The sequence below is a fragment of the Palaemon carinicauda genome, chromosome 8 (genome assembly GCF_036898095.1).
Source record: "Palaemon carinicauda isolate YSFRI2023 chromosome 8, ASM3689809v2, whole genome shotgun sequence".
NCBI classification, from domain to species: Eukaryota; Metazoa; Arthropoda; class Malacostraca; order Decapoda; family Palaemonidae; genus Palaemon; species Palaemon carinicauda.
In genome coordinates, this window is record NC_090732.1 from 161,746,230 (window position 1) to 161,763,729 (window position 17,500).

General features: G+C 41.4%; 1 protein-coding gene across 2 annotated transcripts in view; it reads right to left on the bottom strand.

Moving 5' to 3' along the window:
• Positions 1-9,521: 9,521 nt before the first annotated feature.
• Positions 9,522-17,500, bottom strand: part of LOC137646067 (hornerin-like) — a 50,555-nt gene continuing 42,576 nt past the window's right edge. For both annotated transcript variants that reach the window (XM_068379229.1, XM_068379230.1), the window contains exons 8-16: positions 16,488-16,589; positions 16,250-16,363; positions 16,009-16,107; positions 14,877-15,039; positions 12,962-13,123; positions 12,569-12,690; positions 11,882-12,070; positions 10,588-10,682; positions 9,522-10,408 (exon numbers count right to left, since the gene is read on the bottom strand). In XM_068379229.1, the coding sequence (XP_068235330.1) occupies positions 10,168-10,408; positions 10,588-10,682; positions 11,882-12,070; positions 12,569-12,690; positions 12,962-13,123; positions 14,877-15,039; positions 16,009-16,107; positions 16,250-16,363; positions 16,488-16,589 (1,287 nt within the window). In that variant the 3' untranslated portion in view covers positions 9,522-10,167. The remainder of the gene's footprint in view (positions 10,409-10,587; positions 10,683-11,881; positions 12,071-12,568; positions 12,691-12,961; positions 13,124-14,876; positions 15,040-16,008; positions 16,108-16,249; positions 16,364-16,487; positions 16,590-17,500) is intronic.

Here is a 17,500-nt window from a genome sequence, read left to right on the forward strand (position 1 = left end):
TTCGACAGTCTGAAGGCAGTCAGCCGAAGAGCGTGGAGGTTTGGGTGCAACCTGTCTACGTGTGGTTGACGTAGAAGGTCCACTCTTAGAGGTAGAGTCCTGGGGAAGTCGACTAGCCATTGAAGTACCTCTGTGTACCATTCTCTTGCAGGCCAAAGGGGAGCAACCAGCGTCAGCCGTGTCCCTTCGTGCGAGACGAATTTCTGCAGAACTTTGTTTATTATCTTGAACGGAGGGAATGCGTACAGGTCGAGATGGGACCAGTTCAGAAGAAAAGCATCCACATGAACCGCTGCAGGGTCTGGAACAGGGGAACAATAAAGCGGAAGTCTCTTGGTTATGGAGGTGGCAAACAGATCTATGGTAGGTTGACCCCACAAGGTCCAAAGTCTGTTGCACACACTCTTGTGGAGGGTCCATTCCGTGGGAATGACCTGATTCCTTCTGCTGAGGCGATCCGCTGAAACATTCATATCGCCCTGGATGAACCTCGTGACCAGAGTGAGGTTTAGACCTCTTGACCAAATGAGGAGGTCCCTTGCGATCTCGTAAAGGCTCCTCGAATGGGTCCCTCCTTGCTTGGAGATGTAAGCCAAGGCTGTGGTGTTGTCTGAATTCACCTCCACCACTTTGCCTAGCAGGAGGGACTTGAAGTTCAACAGGGCTAGATGAACTGCTAACAGTTCCTTGCAGTTGATGTGGAGTAATCCTTGTTCCTTGTTCCATACTCCTGAGCATTCCCGTCCGTCCAAGGTCGCACCCCAGCCCGAGTCCGATGCATCTGAGAAGAGATGAAGATTGGGGGTCTGGATGGCCAATGATAGACCCTCCTTGAGAAGGAGATTGTGCTTCCACCACAGGAGAGTGGTCTTCATCTCTTGGTTGATAGGGATAGAGACTGCTTCTAGAGTCGAGCCCTTGTCCCAATGAGCAGCAAGATGGAATTGAAGAGGGCGGAGGTGGAGTCTTCCTAGCTCGACAAACAGGGCCAGTGATGAGAGGGTCCCTGTGAGACTCATCCACTGTCTCACTGAGCAATTGCTCCTCTTCAGCATGCTCATGATGCACTCTAGGGCTTGGTTTATCCTGGGGGCCGATGGAAAAGCCCGAAAATCCTGACTCTGAATCTCCATTCCCAGGTACACAATGGATTGGGAGGGAATGAGTTGAGATTTCTCTATATTGACTAATAGACCTAGGTCTCTGATTAAGTCTAAAGTCCAATTGAGGTTCTCCAGACAACGACGACTCGTGGAGGCTCTCAACAGCCAGTCGTCTAGGTAGAGGGAGGCTCTGATGTTCGATAAGTGTAGGAATTTCGCTACATTCCTCATCAGATGAGTAAAGACCATAGGAGCTGTGCTTAGGCCAAAACACAGGGCTTGGAACTGATAGACAACCTTTCCGAAAACGAATCTCAGGAAAGGTTGGGAGTCTGGATGAATGGGAACGTGAAAGTATGCATCTTTCAAGTCCAACGAGACCATCCAGTCCTCCTGTCTGACCGCTGCTAAGACCGACTTGGTCGTCTCCATCGTGAACGTCTGCTTGGTGACATACTCGTTGAGAGAGCTGACGTCCAGCACCGGTCTCCAACCTCCTGTCTTCTTGGCCACAAGAAAGAGACGGTTGTAGAAGCCCGGGGATTGATGGTCCCGGACTATAACCACTGCCTTCTTCTGCACAAGTAGCGACACCTCCTGTTGCAATGCTAGCCTCTTGTCCTCTTCTTTGTAGTTGGGAGAGAGGTTGATGGGCGATGTGGTCAGAGGTGGTTTGAGGCAGAATGGAATCCTGTAACCGTACCTCAGCCAACTGACAGACTGTGCGTCTGCACCTCTCTTCTCCCAGGCTCGCCAGAAGATCTTGAGTCTGGCTCCTACTGTTGTCTGGAGAATCTGAGAGTCAGTTCTTTCCCTTAGATGTCCTGGATCCTTTCCTAGACTTGCTCCTGTGAGAGTCTGGACGGGAGCTTCCTCGGCTGGGGGCTCTACCACGAAAGGGCGGTATGAACCTCGTAGCCGGGGTATCAGCCACTGGGGAGCGATAAGTCTTGGGGACTGAGGTGGCAACCTTAGACTTACGAGCCGATGAGGCTACAAGATCGTGCGTGTCCTTTTGTATCAGGGCAGCAGACAAGTCCTTAACTAGCTCCTCGGGAAAGAGGAACTTTGAGAGTGGAGCAAAAAGGAGTTGTGACCGTTGGCAAGGTGTAATGCTGGCGGAAAGGAAGGTACACAGTTGTTCCCTTTTCTTCAACACCCCTGATACAAATAACGACGCTAGCTCACCCGATCCATCTCTGATGGCCTTATCCATGCAGGACATTAATAGCATGGCAGAATCTTTGTCCGCAGGAGAGGTTTTCTTGCTGAGGGCCCCCAGGCACCAGTCGAGAAAGTTGAACATTTCAAATGCTCTGAACAACCCTTTTAGTAAATGATCCAGGTCTGAGAAGGTCCAACAAACCTTCGAGCGTCTCATAGCAGTTCTCCGAGGCGAGTCCACCAGACTTGAGAAGTCAGCCTGGGCAGAGGCAGGTACTCCTAAGCCTGGTGCTTCCCCTGTGGCATACCAAACGCTAGCTTTCGAAGCGAGCTTCGTTGGAGGGAACATGAAGGAAGTCTTGCCAAGGTGTTGTTTAGACTGCAGCCACTCCCCTAAGATCCTTAAAGCCCTCTTGGAGGATCTAGCTAGGACAAGCTTAGTATAGTTGGACTTAGCTTGTTGTACGCCCAGCGAAAACTCAGATGGTGGAGAGCGGGGAATAGCAGAGACGAAGTGGTCTGGGTAAATCTCCCTGAGTAGAGCCAAGACCTTACGAAAATCAATCGACGGTGGAGAAAGCTTAGATTCGTCCACGTCTGATGAGGGATCAAGGTGTGCCTCCTCATCATCCGACACCTCATCAGCAGAGGGTAGCGAAGCGATCGGACCAGAATGCTGAACCGCAGAGTCAGAGCGGGTAGGAACAATAACAGTGGTTTCCTCTTCCAGTGACTGTTGAGGGAAAACCTGAGGCTCAGACTGCAAAGGCTGAACAACAGACGAAGCAGAAGGCAGGCGCATGGGTGAAGGAGGTTGACTCCTAGCAAGAGAGGTTGAACCCAAGGATTGCACAAGCTGAGCGGAGGACGGAGGCGGAGTAGTCCGTTCCTGTTCCTGTGAGATGAGCGGAGCATGATGAGGTTGAGGCTGCGCAGAACAAGGTAAAGTTCTCGCAAGCTGAGGCTCCTGAGGCGCAAGTCCAGGGTGTAGAGGAGCTTGCCTTGAGGAGGGTTGAGCTCGCTGCAGCGATGGCTGAGCAGACAGACTCACGGAGGGGAGAGGTTGTTGTACCCCAACCGAGAGTTGCACCACTGGTGGAGCAGCAAGGGGAGGCGGAGGAAGAGTGGAATAACTCTCCTGATCCCAAAGCAAGGGTTGCCTTAAAGAAGGCTGAGGCTGAACACCACTGGGAACAGCGAACTCCGAAAGTGGCTCAACATCGTACGCCTGGCAGATGGTGCTGCGACCAGGCGGAGCAAGTGCAGGCGGGGCGAGCACAGGCGGAGCGAGAACAGGCGGAGGGAGTGTAGGCGGAGGAGGAGGTGCAACACTCTCAGCCCGACACTCACGCATCAAGTCCGAAAGCTGAGCTTGCATGGACTGAAGCAGAGTCCACTTGGGATCGGCAGAAACGATAACAGACTGAGGTAAAGTCTTAACAGTCGGGCTCTGTTTTGGCAGAACCTTACTCCTCTTGGGCGGAGTACAGTCGACAGATGACTGAGGCGAGTCAGAGCTGAGCCAATGACTACAACCTGGCTGAGCACTCGCGGACTGGACTCTACGTTTAAGCGGTCTCGAGACCTGAGACCAACGTTTCTTCCCTGCTAGTTGATCAGCGGACGAGAATAAGACGGGCTCAATCGTCTGCAGGTGGGAGTGACGGTCTAAGGAAGACACGCCCGCAACCACCGAGGATAGTTCTGTGCGCCTAACAAGGCCTGTCGAACCCTTAAGCCCTTCGACATTGCTTCTCCCCTGGGCATGGGAGCTTGCAAGAGGTCCCGGACTGGGAGGACGACTGGCTCGCACAGAAAAATCCTCACGCACCACACTGGCACCACTAGCACTTGGCACTGCACTGACACTAGCACTCGTCACAGCACTGGCACTAATTCCACCCACTGCACTCTTGACCTTCAGTTCTTTAACTTCGGCCATCAGAGACTTATGGTCACTTACCACTGATTCTACTTTATCGCCTAAAGCCTGAATAGCACGCAAAACAACTGACATATCAGGCGGAGGGCACACAGTAGGTTCGGGGGTAGCCACTACAGGGGTAGGAAAAGGTAGGGGATCATGAGGTGAGGAAAACATAGAAGAGTGAGAAGAACTTCTCCTAACTCTACCTCTCTCTAACTTAGATGAATATTTTAAAAGACGGACAAATTCCAATTCCGAAAGTCCGGCGCATTCCTCACATCGATTTTCTAATAGACAGGGCCTGTCCCTACAGTCAGAACAAGCGGTGTGAGGATCTACCGAGGCCTTCGGAATACGCCTATTGCAAGACCTACATCGTCTATGGGAGGGGGCTTGCGAAACGTCAGACATCTTGTATTCAAAGAGTTAGCCAAAGGGTGATCCAAAAACAAGCAAAATTCGTTAACCGTTATATCAGTATTATATAAAAGCTATCTAGCTAATATAAGAAGGATTCCAGTAAAGCGACAGCCGTTAATCTGAGAGAATACTTCACCAAATATCCGTGAATAAACTCGAAGACCATAAGCGTATCCCAGAACGTCTAGCCGGAAGCACGACAGAGGAATAATTGAGGAGGTGTCAACAACAAATGATTGAGTACCTGGCCACAGGTGGCGCTGGTAAGTACACCCCCTTCTAGTATTGTGATAGCTGGCGTATCCCTCCATAGAATTCTGTCGGGCAACGGAGTTGACAGCTACATGATTATCGGGTAAGTTTAATATTGAAAAATTCTATTTAATTTATTCATTACTTCTTAAATTGTTTATTTCCTTATCCTCACTGGGCTATTTTCCCTGTTGGAGCCCTTGGGCTTATAGCATCTTGCTTTTCCAACCAGGGTTGTCGCTTGGTTAGTAATAACAATAATAATTATGCGCTGGAGAAATAGTGTACATCTCTTTGACAATATCAGATAGAATATTTTTCATTCCATCTCTTAAAATTATATCTCACATTAGACCAGTCAAAGTTGTTGCATCATCAATGTTATTAACCAACTTTTATGCATTAGTTTTTACCCCCAACAAATAGCCTTTATCTGGGACAATTGTGTGGTAAAGAGAAGAGAGATAGTTATTGCGAAGTTTGCCAGGCATACGACTCATAGGGATTCCCTAAATCTGAGGAACTCTAATTAATAGCAGTGGAGAAATGTGAGAAGACTAGCTAGTCCTCCTTCCTGAGAAGACCTGCAACATTAAGATTCTCAGCTCCCTCTCAGCAAATGTCAAGACCATCCCCCTTTAGGCAAGGTCAATGTCGCCTACTACTAGAATCCGACAATATTCAGCAATATAAAAAGCATCTGGAAGGAACTCGTCTTCATTTTGCAGCAGAGGACATCCCTCTGGCCGTAAGAAAAAAAAGATGTTGAGGAGCCTGTTAGGGATAGTAGATTTCCCCGACTAACCAAATGTAGGATTCCTGCTGTGTTGCTGGACAAGGTGGCAATTCCTATGGGGCATATAGCTGGGCCTTGGAAGTTCTTTACTCAGGGTATCAAGTTCCTTTAACAAGATGTCGCCCTCCAGTAACTCAAGACTCCAACGATCCCATCATTATATTTGATGGTGTCTCAGAAGGATCTTCTCGAGAAGAAGGTACAGTACAGTAACACAGATGCTGGAGGACACGATAGAAGAAGTCCTATAGACAGGTCTCCGGGATTTTCCAGCAACCTCTTCCTACTGAAGGTTGGAGACCTGTCACAGACCTTTCCCACTTGAACCAGTTTGTGCTCCAGACTCAGTCAAGATGGAAGCCCCAGCACAGTAATACAAGCCATCAAAAAGAACAACTTCCCGCTGACCATAGACCTTCAGGATGCGTACTCTCAGATCACAGTCCATCCAAATCAAGAAAGTACTAGCATTTATTTTCTGAGAAAGAACTTACCAGTTCAAGGCATTGTGTTTCGGTGTATCGACAGCCCCTGAGGTATTCATTCGTCTGCTCTCTAAGTCTCCTAATGGGCACATGCCATGGAATAAAGCGCGTGCTCTACCTGGACGGCGGAGTGAATATCTCGGCTTCTCCACCACAGTGAGCTTCTCGATTTTTGCCGTGGTCTGGGAATCCAGCAAAATTACAAAAAGTTAAGACTTGACCATATGTCGTCTACGGTACTTAGTCCAAACCACAGTAATTCCCATCTACAAACAGAGTCCAATGATTAAGACAGATGACAAACACCTTTTCTCTAGAAAGACTCCCTTCCAGCCCACTCTGGTAGAAGCTCCTTGGTCACCTTGCCTCCCCAGAGAAACTGGTGCCCTTCAGGAGGGTGTATCTTCCCTCGCTACACCGGGCAATGAAGAGCCAGTGGTTGTAAACATCCAATCCCCATCAGCTCTCTTTTAGATATCTCGAGATGTGAAAATAGATCTCTCCTAGTGGCTACAGAAAGAGAACCGGTTAGCCAGATCACCTCAACAAGTTCCAACTCCAGACTTACTACTTTTCCAGATACTTCTCGCCAAGGGTAGGGAGCCCACCTAAGAAAGGATCGAGTCTCAGGAATATGGGTAGAGGGAGACAAGTCATTCCACATTAACTACTTGGAAGTAAAGGTACCATACCTGGCGTTACTCCACTACAGTCTATCAAAGGTCAGTTGTTAGTGTTGATGAGTGACAATATGACCGTAGTGACTGTCAACACGCAGGGAGGCTAAGTTTCTCACCTCCTCTCCCAGTGGATAGTAGGGATGCAACACTGACCGCAAGCTCATTTCTCAGCCCTATTCATCCTGTAGAAAAAGAATATAATGTAATAGCAGATAATCTGAACTGACTAAGAATGAAAGTGGATTCAAGAATGGTCTCTGAATCCTCTAGTGGCAAAGTCTCTAATGAATTTGTGGGGTTCCCCCTTCATAGACATGTTTGCCATCCATCTGAACAACAAACTATCAGTGTATTGTTCTCCAGTCTCGGACCAGCAGCAGTAATGGTAGACACTTTCCAACACCCCTAGGCCAGAAGGGATGTCTGCTTTTCCCCCTTTCTGCCTTCGTCAGGTTCTTAACAAAATCAGGATGTCCCAAAACCTATTAGTAACGCTGCAAGTGGAGTGGTAACCAAACCTTCTAGATCTATTCATAGAAGTTTAAAGAACTTTAAGATTGGCCAAACCTACTCCATTAGCCTCAAGTAAAAAATAGTTTCATGAAGCAGCTAAATGCCTGGCTCTTCACCACTGGAGGTTATCCAGCACCTCCTCCGAAAGAAAGTCTTTTAAAGACCGACTGCGGAGCAACTTTCAGGATACCTTTGCAGCAGTTTATCAGGCAAAGTGGTAACTTTCTGGGATTGATTTCATAGAAGGAACATAGCTCCACTCAAGGCCACCATATCACCGGTTGTAGGATTAAGTTTTTCTGCCGAAGGATAAGCTTCTCTCCATTTCAGCAGTAAAAGGATATCGTTCAGCCTCGAGACAGGTCTTCACACTAAAGGAAATTGACCTTTCCTCTCAAGTCGGAATTCTCGCCTTTTATCAGAAGTTTCGAGCAGTCTTGCCCACGTCAGGAACTCAAAACTCTATCCTGGAATGTGTTAAAAGGTTCTAAGGTCACCAAAGTTGGCACCCTACAAAGCAATCCAAAGCAAGACACACCCAACAGAAAACAGTGATCCTTTTAGCTGTAGCATCATCAAAGAGAGGGAGTGAGCTACAAGGTGTCTCATTTAGTGTTGCACTACAGGGAGGAGGAAAGATATATTTTTCACTTGTGCCAGAATTCATAAGATCCAAAAGGCATCAATTAATGACATCTGATATGACACCTTTACAATTTCAGAGAATCAAAGAAATAACTGATGATCTGGATAGTTTCTTACTTTATCCTGTAAGGGCAGTCCGATTTCATCTAAAGAGAACTACAGTACACCTTTTCATCGTAACATCCATATCTTGTTTGTAAGTACAGGTCGAAACAAGAAGAGATTAACCAAGATCACCGTTTCTTTCTGGTTACGAGAAACAATTATAAGAGTGCACACATCTATATTTGGGAGAAGCGTTGACTGGGGGCCCTTTCAAGGCTCATGACACGTGGCATTGCCGCAATTTTAGCGTTCCGCAAAAACCACGCTGTGGTATAGATTCTCAGTGCTGGTGTCTGGAAGACATACAACCTTCACAGCCAATTACATAAAAGATTGTACCCACAAATCTAAGGACACATTCTCCTTAGGTATAGTGGTAGCTGCTCAGAAGATAGTTTAAAACATACGCCCTTGTAGGATACTGTACTTAGCAATATCACGTCATCACTTATTTTCAGCATAATTGTGGTATGAGAGCAGAATGAATGGTGCGCTTCTCTCTCTTCGGATCTTCTGATGACCACTTACATAGGGATGAATATCAATGTGACGTTTGATATATACTTACAAATAAGAAAGTTTTTCTCACAAAAACTCAAACTTGTCAGGTTGGGGATCTAACCCTTTCATCCACTTCATGTAAGGCTGACAACAAGACCTTGCCTATCATCCGAGTTGGTCATAGTATTCTATCTTCCTTTTGGGTCAAGGGTCAAACAGACGCTCCAAAACATTCACCTGCAGACTTCCGTCCAGCCAAAGAAAACTCCCATATAAATGATGAGGGTTCGTATTCACGTAGAAACAAATTACAAACCTGAGACTTTTATCTATATTTCTCGACCCCTCCACTTTACAAGCCTTGACCAAGACTAAAGTGGAGTTGTGGTGACCTGTTGGTAATGTCCTAGCGATCGCCATGGGAGGGGTTTGAGTTCCGCTCAAACTTGTTAGTTCCTTTGGTCACTGCAACCTCATGATCCTAGTGAGCTAAGGATGGGGAGTTTGGGGGAGCCTATAGGTCTATCTGCAGTCATCAGCAGCCATTGCCTGGCACTTCTTGGTCCTACCTTGGGTGCTGATCATGTGTATATATGGTCAGTCTCTGGGGCATTGTCCTGCTTGGTCGGCCAATGTCACAGTCCCTTGCCTCTCTGCCATTCATGAGCAACCTTTAACCCTTTAGGGCATGCACCTGCCTAGCACAAATGGAAGCAAAGGACAACCTTACAATGTTGCCAGACCCACATAACTTCTTAAATTTTGGTTGTAGCAAAACAACAATAGAGCACTTTATACCCATATACATGACTAGGGTTTGTGCAGCTAGGAAAAATACTAATTACTTGAAAAACTAGTAGTATCAATTCCAAATCAGATAAAAATTTCAGTCACTGTGTATGTCATTGTGGTAAATAAAATATTTATAAATATTTCTTACTATGTTGTTTATTTAGTCCATAATACAAGTACATTCCTTGCTTTTAGAATTGCACAATTTCTAACTACATTTCTTGTTTTCAGAATTGTACAATTTCTAACTAGAGTTGTAGTTAAAATAAAAATTAAAATATAAGCACTCCTGGGAAGCATACTGCTAACTATACAATAATATAACAGCAACCACAATTAAGCTCTAGTAACTAAAATTATTTCTTACAATTGGAGGAAGCAATTATATTCAAGGCCTAAGAGATAAACATATAAACACAAATGATACTTATACTCTAAAGATGCATGAAAAAAAATATCTACAGATTCGGCATACAACTTATGACAAAAACTAAAGTTTACTTCGGCTGAACATTGGACATGTTCAAAATCCTTTGGTTTTTCATTTGCTCGCTCAAAATTTTATTCATACTTGTAAACTCCGAGGCGCCCTCAAATCTATGAACACATTGCAAAGACAAATATACAACTAAGTCTTGATGTTGAATGCCATAAAAAAGGAAATTCCCTACCATGTATAATCTTTTTAACTAAAAGATGACGTTCTGTATAAACTAAAGATCCAAGGTAAACACCTTGAGGTGGTGGCAAATTTTTCATTTCACTTACTCTTAAACCTTATCATTTATTTCTTCCTTGTCCTCCTTCCAGACACTGTTGCTTTAGTGGCTGCTTTCTCTTTTTTAGGAGTGACCTTTGCTTTTCTTCCCGTACCTCGGGTAGATTTACCCGCCGACTTTCCTTCCGTTTCTGCATCTTCGTAACTTCCCTCATCCTCGACATCGTCAGGATTGTAATCCAAAACTTCGCGGAATTCCTCAGCTATGTCAGCATCATCATAAATCAGAACGTCGTTGTCTTCAAACCTATAGAAACATATTAAAAAAACCTTAGGATTTTAAGAATAATTACATTTAAAGATGCTTCAAATAATTAGAAACAAATTCTATAGAGATTTTGGATTAAAACCGATTAATGCCTAAGAAAGCATTTGAAATTAAAAGAAAATTCATGAATTAAACTTCACATAAATATATTTCCTTACCCTTCTGGTACATTCTCATTTTCACTATCTCTAGAGTCTTCATCTTCATTATCAATCATCTCCTCTACCTCATTCATTAACGTATTGATATCACCCTGGAAAAGGTAGAAAAGTACATTGATAAAAAAAAAAAAATCAGAAAAAATATTAATCAAGCATCAATACTTGACAACACACCACCTGAATTACAGAACTGTACTAATAAGTTTTGTTTAACATTTGCAATGGAAGAGCAAATACAAAGTTAAATGTTGCCAAATTTAGTAGGGCAAGGTGGGGAAACACGACTTTAGTAAAACAGCAATGTGTGAAACTATTTAATATTACTTATTAATGATAAATATTTCTTCAAGTGCAGATCTTAAAGTACAAAAGCAGAATGGAAAGTTACTTTGAAAAACAGGGACAACTAAGATTGATTGAAATCGGCAATACGGCACTCTACTAAGGGCAACAGAGAGGCCAGTCAGAGTCAAGTGCAACTGGGGAAATCCTGCAGTTTAAATACAAGGCAAAAGTTTAAGAGGTTAACCCTTCTACCCCCAATGGACGTACTGGTATGTTTCACAAAACTCATCCCTTAACCCCCATGGACGTACCAGTAGGTCCTTGCAAAAAACTGCTATTTGCATTTTTTTGATAACTTTATGAGAAACTTAGGCATTTTCCAAAATAATGAGACCAACCTGACCTCTCTATGACGAAAATTAAGGCTGTCACCGCAATCTAAAAAAAAATATTGCAAAACGTGCTTGAAAAAGAAAAACGCCTGGGGGTTAAGGGTTGGAAAGTTCCAAATAGCATTGGGGGTAAAAGGGTTAAATAGAAAGATGGAAGAAAGAAAAAGAAGATGAAGTAGTACATAAGAAGTACCACTAATCGTCAAAGGGAAGCTGGAAAACTACTAATGCCTACAGTGAATTATGTGATGTGCATGGACAGTATTATCCCCTACGGACAACTAAAAAGAAATTACGAGAAATTAAAACTAAAATCTGCTATAACTAAGAAGAAATTATGAAAAATTAAAACTAAAACCTGTTATAACTATCCAACTATCATTTACAAGTATTCAAACCAGGTCACTGAGCTAATACTTTCAACTTTTGCCAATCCAGCAGAGGAGATCTACGGACAGGAAGGAACATATACGAGAAGCGAGTTTCTATCTTTATCTATGACTCTGCTATCAAGGAGACCTTAGATAAATCTTCTCCGATTGTTATTTAGTAACGAACTACCTGAGATTCATACATGTAGGTTTGTATAGCAAACAAAGAACAGTCTTACTTACAGATTCCCCTTCGTATGGATCTTCCATAGGTTCATCATCCAGTATCTCATCATTGTTTTCTTCTTCCTCCTCTTCCTCCTCCATCTCTTCTTCCTCTTCCTCTTTTTGTTCCCCATCACTACCTTCCTCGTTTTTCTCTTTCTTCTCTTGGGCCAGTTTTTCTGCATTTCTTAGTTCCTCTTGTTTACGCTGCAACAAAAACATTGTAAGAGTATATCAATACAGATATGCACAAACAATTTCAGAAAAGTGTTTTGCATTATACATAAATTTGCAAAGCCTAAAATGAAGATAAGAAAAGCCATTCTCTGGCAAAGCATTTAACACATTTTCTAAATATTTGCAAGCCAAAGAAAACAAAAAGATTATTCAGAAGCAATGGTAAAATTTAATGAAAATAGCTATCATCTGTAGAAGGTTTAGACCCTAGCTTTGAAATGAGAGTACACTACGACACCATTTTCCTTTATATTTCATTCTTTGTTACTCTATCATATTTTCCTTGAAAGACTGTCATAAAGACATGAACGTGACAAGGTAAAAATACTGTAACACCATTGTGCATTGGCCCATGACCTAAAGATAAATTATTGTACTGTGTTGCTGCTGCTAGTTTTTAAAAAGAGCCCTTCATCAAATAAATTATTTATTGCATACAAAAATTGTACCTTTGAGAACAAATCTTACCAAAGCATTGTTATAGTGATCTTCACTACTACAGTGTTCGAGGACACTTTCCTTATTTGGGGCTATGCTTTTCGAACAGATGCTGCATCGATAATGTGTTGATACAATCATGTTTCCAATTCCTGTAACATAAATTACTTATTATCAGCTAGTTCAAAGTGGTAATTAATGTAATATTGAATATGTATTAAAAGTTGTCACTATTTACATTTGTAATAAGCTAAAGAAATTCAATGTGGTTAACACTGGCTTTTTAATCAGGAAAATTTCTATGAAAATTTCTCAGTATCTTATGTGAAAGATAAGAAAAGAATACATACTGGATGCAAAACATGATTTTATTTATAATCACATATATTAATCAATTTACCATATTAACAATATAAAACTCACCAACTGGATCTGATGGATCGAATGGCACTAACTGAACAGTGTTCTTTACTGGCTTCTTCATTCGAAGATTGATTTCTCTGAGGGTCTTCAGCTTGACTATTTTATCCGGCAGCTTCTCTTTTCCTAAAGAATTCATTTTGGGCACTAACAACGTCCAAATCGCTGGAATAGATACATTGTGGGTCTCAGTGGTATTTTCAAAATTAAAATATAAATCCATCAGTGATATTATTCAACAATGGAAAAACTGAATGTGCACTATAGCATGAAAGTATAGTAGAATATAAGACTAATATGAATGATACACGGCATCAAAATAGGCTTTGCAACATAAAACAGGTTTGTCATATAAAATTCTTAATGATGAAATCCTTTCTGTACAACAGCTCTCCAGCATTACCAACTTCTCATCACAAAGGAACAGAACCCATTGACCATGACTGGATTTGCCTCAAGATAATTTTCTCTTTGGTCATTTTTCTTTGCCCTCCATAAAGATCAAACTAGAAGGGAAAAATCACTGCTTGACTATACAAACCCAATAATCATAATTGTCTGGAAAACAATTTGGGAGGCATAAGGAAAAAAGACATTAAAATCACAAGTTAAAGTTTGTATTCTATAATACAATAGAGGTCTAGGCATTAAGAGTAAAAAAAATAGGTTGTACCGAGGAAATGAGCTAAAAGCACACTACTAGCCAGGGCATGTGGTGCAAGGATTAATGCTGTACTGAATTGCCAAACCTCTCTCATGTTAGAGGTAGAGGACGATCATCCACAAACCCTCCAAATAAAGATATGGGACACCCATGACAAAAGGTCCAGATGAATAACCATTGAAATACTCATTGAAAACATCACGAGGGTAAAACCTCGTATTCTGACATAGTCAAGAACCAGTTTGAAGAATGGTAGACAGTTCCAAGTTTAATTTACAGACTAAGGATGATGAAAAGGTACAAACCTCATGAACTGTATATGGTCTTCCAGTGAGATATTGAAGTATGATAAAATAATTCTATCTCATATCAGTCCATTGTAGAAAACAACATAATCTTCCTATATAGTAAATGAGGACCAAAGTGCTTGTCCAATTAAATAATTAAGGAAACATTGAAGTTTAGGTAAGGGCCTCAACTCTCAAACTTTACTGAGTTGCTCAATGTTACATGACAATGGGGCTAAAATATATTTAAAAACAGGAAATCATTCTTTAACCTTGGGGAAATTCTGACGACTCACATGATAAGAGAAATAAGAGGAAGCAGGACTGATGACCTAAATGCAATGAAGGTACAACCTGAATGTCTCATTGGACAAAGGTGCAAGTCCTTGTCTGAAAAGGATCCAGATCAGAAACAGCAAAAAAAAGTCAAGTTATACTTCTCCAAAGATTGGGTTTCTTTTTAAATTCGAGCAAACGAAATATAAATAGAAGATGAATTACTAGCACAGAATACATCCTCCATTAACCCTTAGGTGGTGACATATGTCTATGGATGTTCATATACACCAAATCGGACAACGACACTTGTCCATTAAATAATCATATGGGCAGTCTCAATGAACCACAAGTAGTAGAGTCCAGATACAGTCTGACCCAGATCAAATTGCTCCAAAGTGTGTTTCGATAGTTTCTGGTTCACTGAGTCATGCTTTTTAACAAACTAAAAGTTGTTACCTGAAGGGTGAAATCTGTGAAATTCAATATAGCCACCATGTGAAATTCCAGCGTACACAAATCGTGGTTCACCTGACAGTCACTTGGGCGTGAGGAAGGTCGCCAAGGCCGTCAAGGCATCTGATAAGCTTCATGATGTTCATAATATGTGAAGCTTCCGCATTAGAGGCCGAGACTTCCAATGGGGTTAACTCTGGCATTCAGTGGTAAATTTGTAAAAATGGAAACTTACCTTTGATTCTTTCTGCAACTGTAAATAACTTTCCAATCCTTTCTTCCTCTTCCTCAATTTGTTTGATTTCCTCTTCCATTCCTTCAGTCTTCATTTCCTCCTTCAATTCACTTATCCTCTTTTTGAACCTCTTTTCCGATGCGATCATCTTTTTATAATCATTCTAGAAAGATAAAATCAGTGGTGACCATTCAAAACAGACACTGTCAAGAAGTAACTGGTAAAATACAATTAATCATTCTTTAACACAGCAGAGCAGGCACCTTCTAATGCATGTAACCATAACTACTAATGTAAATATAATTATACACCCAAATAAAATAAAATATCAGGATTCACATGACTGGAAGCTATGTATGGTACATAGGCACAATGCTTCGGTATTGAGACCGAGATATTGATTCAAAGTTACTGATTTGTATCTGAAGAGAGGGGATGACAGCAAGACAGATTTGGAGTGATTGAGTGGCTATAGAACTTTTTGAAAATGTCATTATAGTCATTACATTGTCATAGTAAATTACCCTAAACTCATTACATATGCTACGCAACAAGCTTAGAGAACTAAAGGTGAAACTAGAGAAAAAAATCAAAACTACACATTTAGTGCAGTTAAGAGAAAATAGATAATGAGATGTTAAGAGAGGAAGGAAGCTGGAACAGTGATAGTATAAAAGGTTGAAAAGTTACCCTATATAATAACTACACTGCATCAAGAGAGGTACACCGACAACACTACTCTCTACAGGAGATCTACAACACATTAAAGGCTAGATTAGAGCAAATTCATAATAACAAATATGAATCGATACTGCACAAGCTAATCACTCCTTACATCAAAGAATGTTAGATGCGGGAAACACACTTAAACTCTTCAAGTCGACTAATAGCACTACAGCAGCCTCTTATATATGCTTTCTTGTATAAATAAAATAATTTCTCAAACTTTCTTTTTTCTGTTTGAGTTACAACTGGATTTCTTTTTCCTGCCAGTCCTAAACAAATCATACCACTTTATGAAAAACCTTACATTTTCAGATTATTCTAATTAATCCCCTGTACATTCAGTTCCACTAGCTCTTCTTAGTTTTATAGCTAATGATATAGAATATAGCTTGTCATTACAACTTACCTCCAAGTGTTTAAGTGATAAACGATGGTTCTCATACTGTAACCTGCTGGCAAAGCGTAGATTGTAACAGCAGAGTGGTTTCACAAACCTATGTAGCAGCTGAAAAAGTATAAAATGCCTTCAGGTATTATCTATACATAATCAAATCAAATTTCAAAGATACACGTAAATTTCTTTGACATTCATATTTATCAGCATCCAAAAATACAATAAATCATTCAAAATAAAAAATACTTCTTACCCTATTAGCACAGATACCCATGTGATGAGAATTACCCCACTTGGGTGTGTCGCACGTAGGGCAATAGCCTTCAGTGGGTACGTTAGCAACAGAACGATCTCTCCTCAGTTCCACCTGAAAAATGAATGCGAATCCTCAACACTGAATCATGATTATTGAGAATTAAATTACAGTATTCCTACTTTTATTTAATCTAACTATAGGAATTACACTGATGACAACAAGAGCAAACACTTACCCTGACATCAGCCTTGAGAAGCTGGTACGTAGCATTGGATTTGGCATAGAAAGACCGTGTCATGGCAACATGCTTCTTCCCTATTTGGTGCATCAAGTAACTCTGTAAGAAACATGTAAACATGATAAAATTGTCCTTATTATATAATACTTTTTTCATTCAAACTCATTGATCATACACTATTATTTCTGCACTTATGAAAACCATTGTCACTAAGTTTTGTATAAGTAAAGACACGACTGGCAAAATCTAGCCGAGGCCCTTTGCGTCAATAGGCGTCGGAGGAGATGATGATGATGAATAAACCTTAACAAAAAACCATATTAATAATGTTACTCTCGTTTATCATTCACTAGTTTTACTAAGTATTTGCAGTTCTCCATCAGATTACTTCCACCTTCCATAACTAAACATCTATCAAAACCTGTCCATAAAAAAATAACTCATAATAAATTGCCCTTTATTCAACATTTCTGATAAAAAGCGTCTGAGATAGAACCTTCCCAAAGTAGAGGAGGATTCCACCCTTCATAATCTACAGAAAAAGCTCTCCCTATTGCTTGCAATAATACCTCAACACTTGAAAAGTCTGAATGTATCAATGAAATGAAAAAATTAATAATTTGGAAAAGAAAACAAGTTCAGGCTGTATCAAAAGGTTTCCATGGGTTGGAAATGGCTACGTAAAGGATTTAATCCTTCTAATGGTGGATCATTTACCAACTCCGGAAGGTAGTCTGAGTTATTATTTTCCTTCTATAAATCCTGAATAATACAAGATCCGATGTCTTTTCGTTGAGTTTTAAACCATTGACATAGGCTTATCGTTAATAGAAGAGGAGGACTTGGCCTCAGTATCTGTTGATTGTATCTTACAAATTAAGCATAATAGTGTAAACTGATCAGTTATGGATTCCTAAAAAAATGAATACCCTTCAATAGCTAGTAAACAATGTTTTATTGTACTTTCCCTCATCATACTTCAGACTTTCTTAATTTACTAACATTGAATG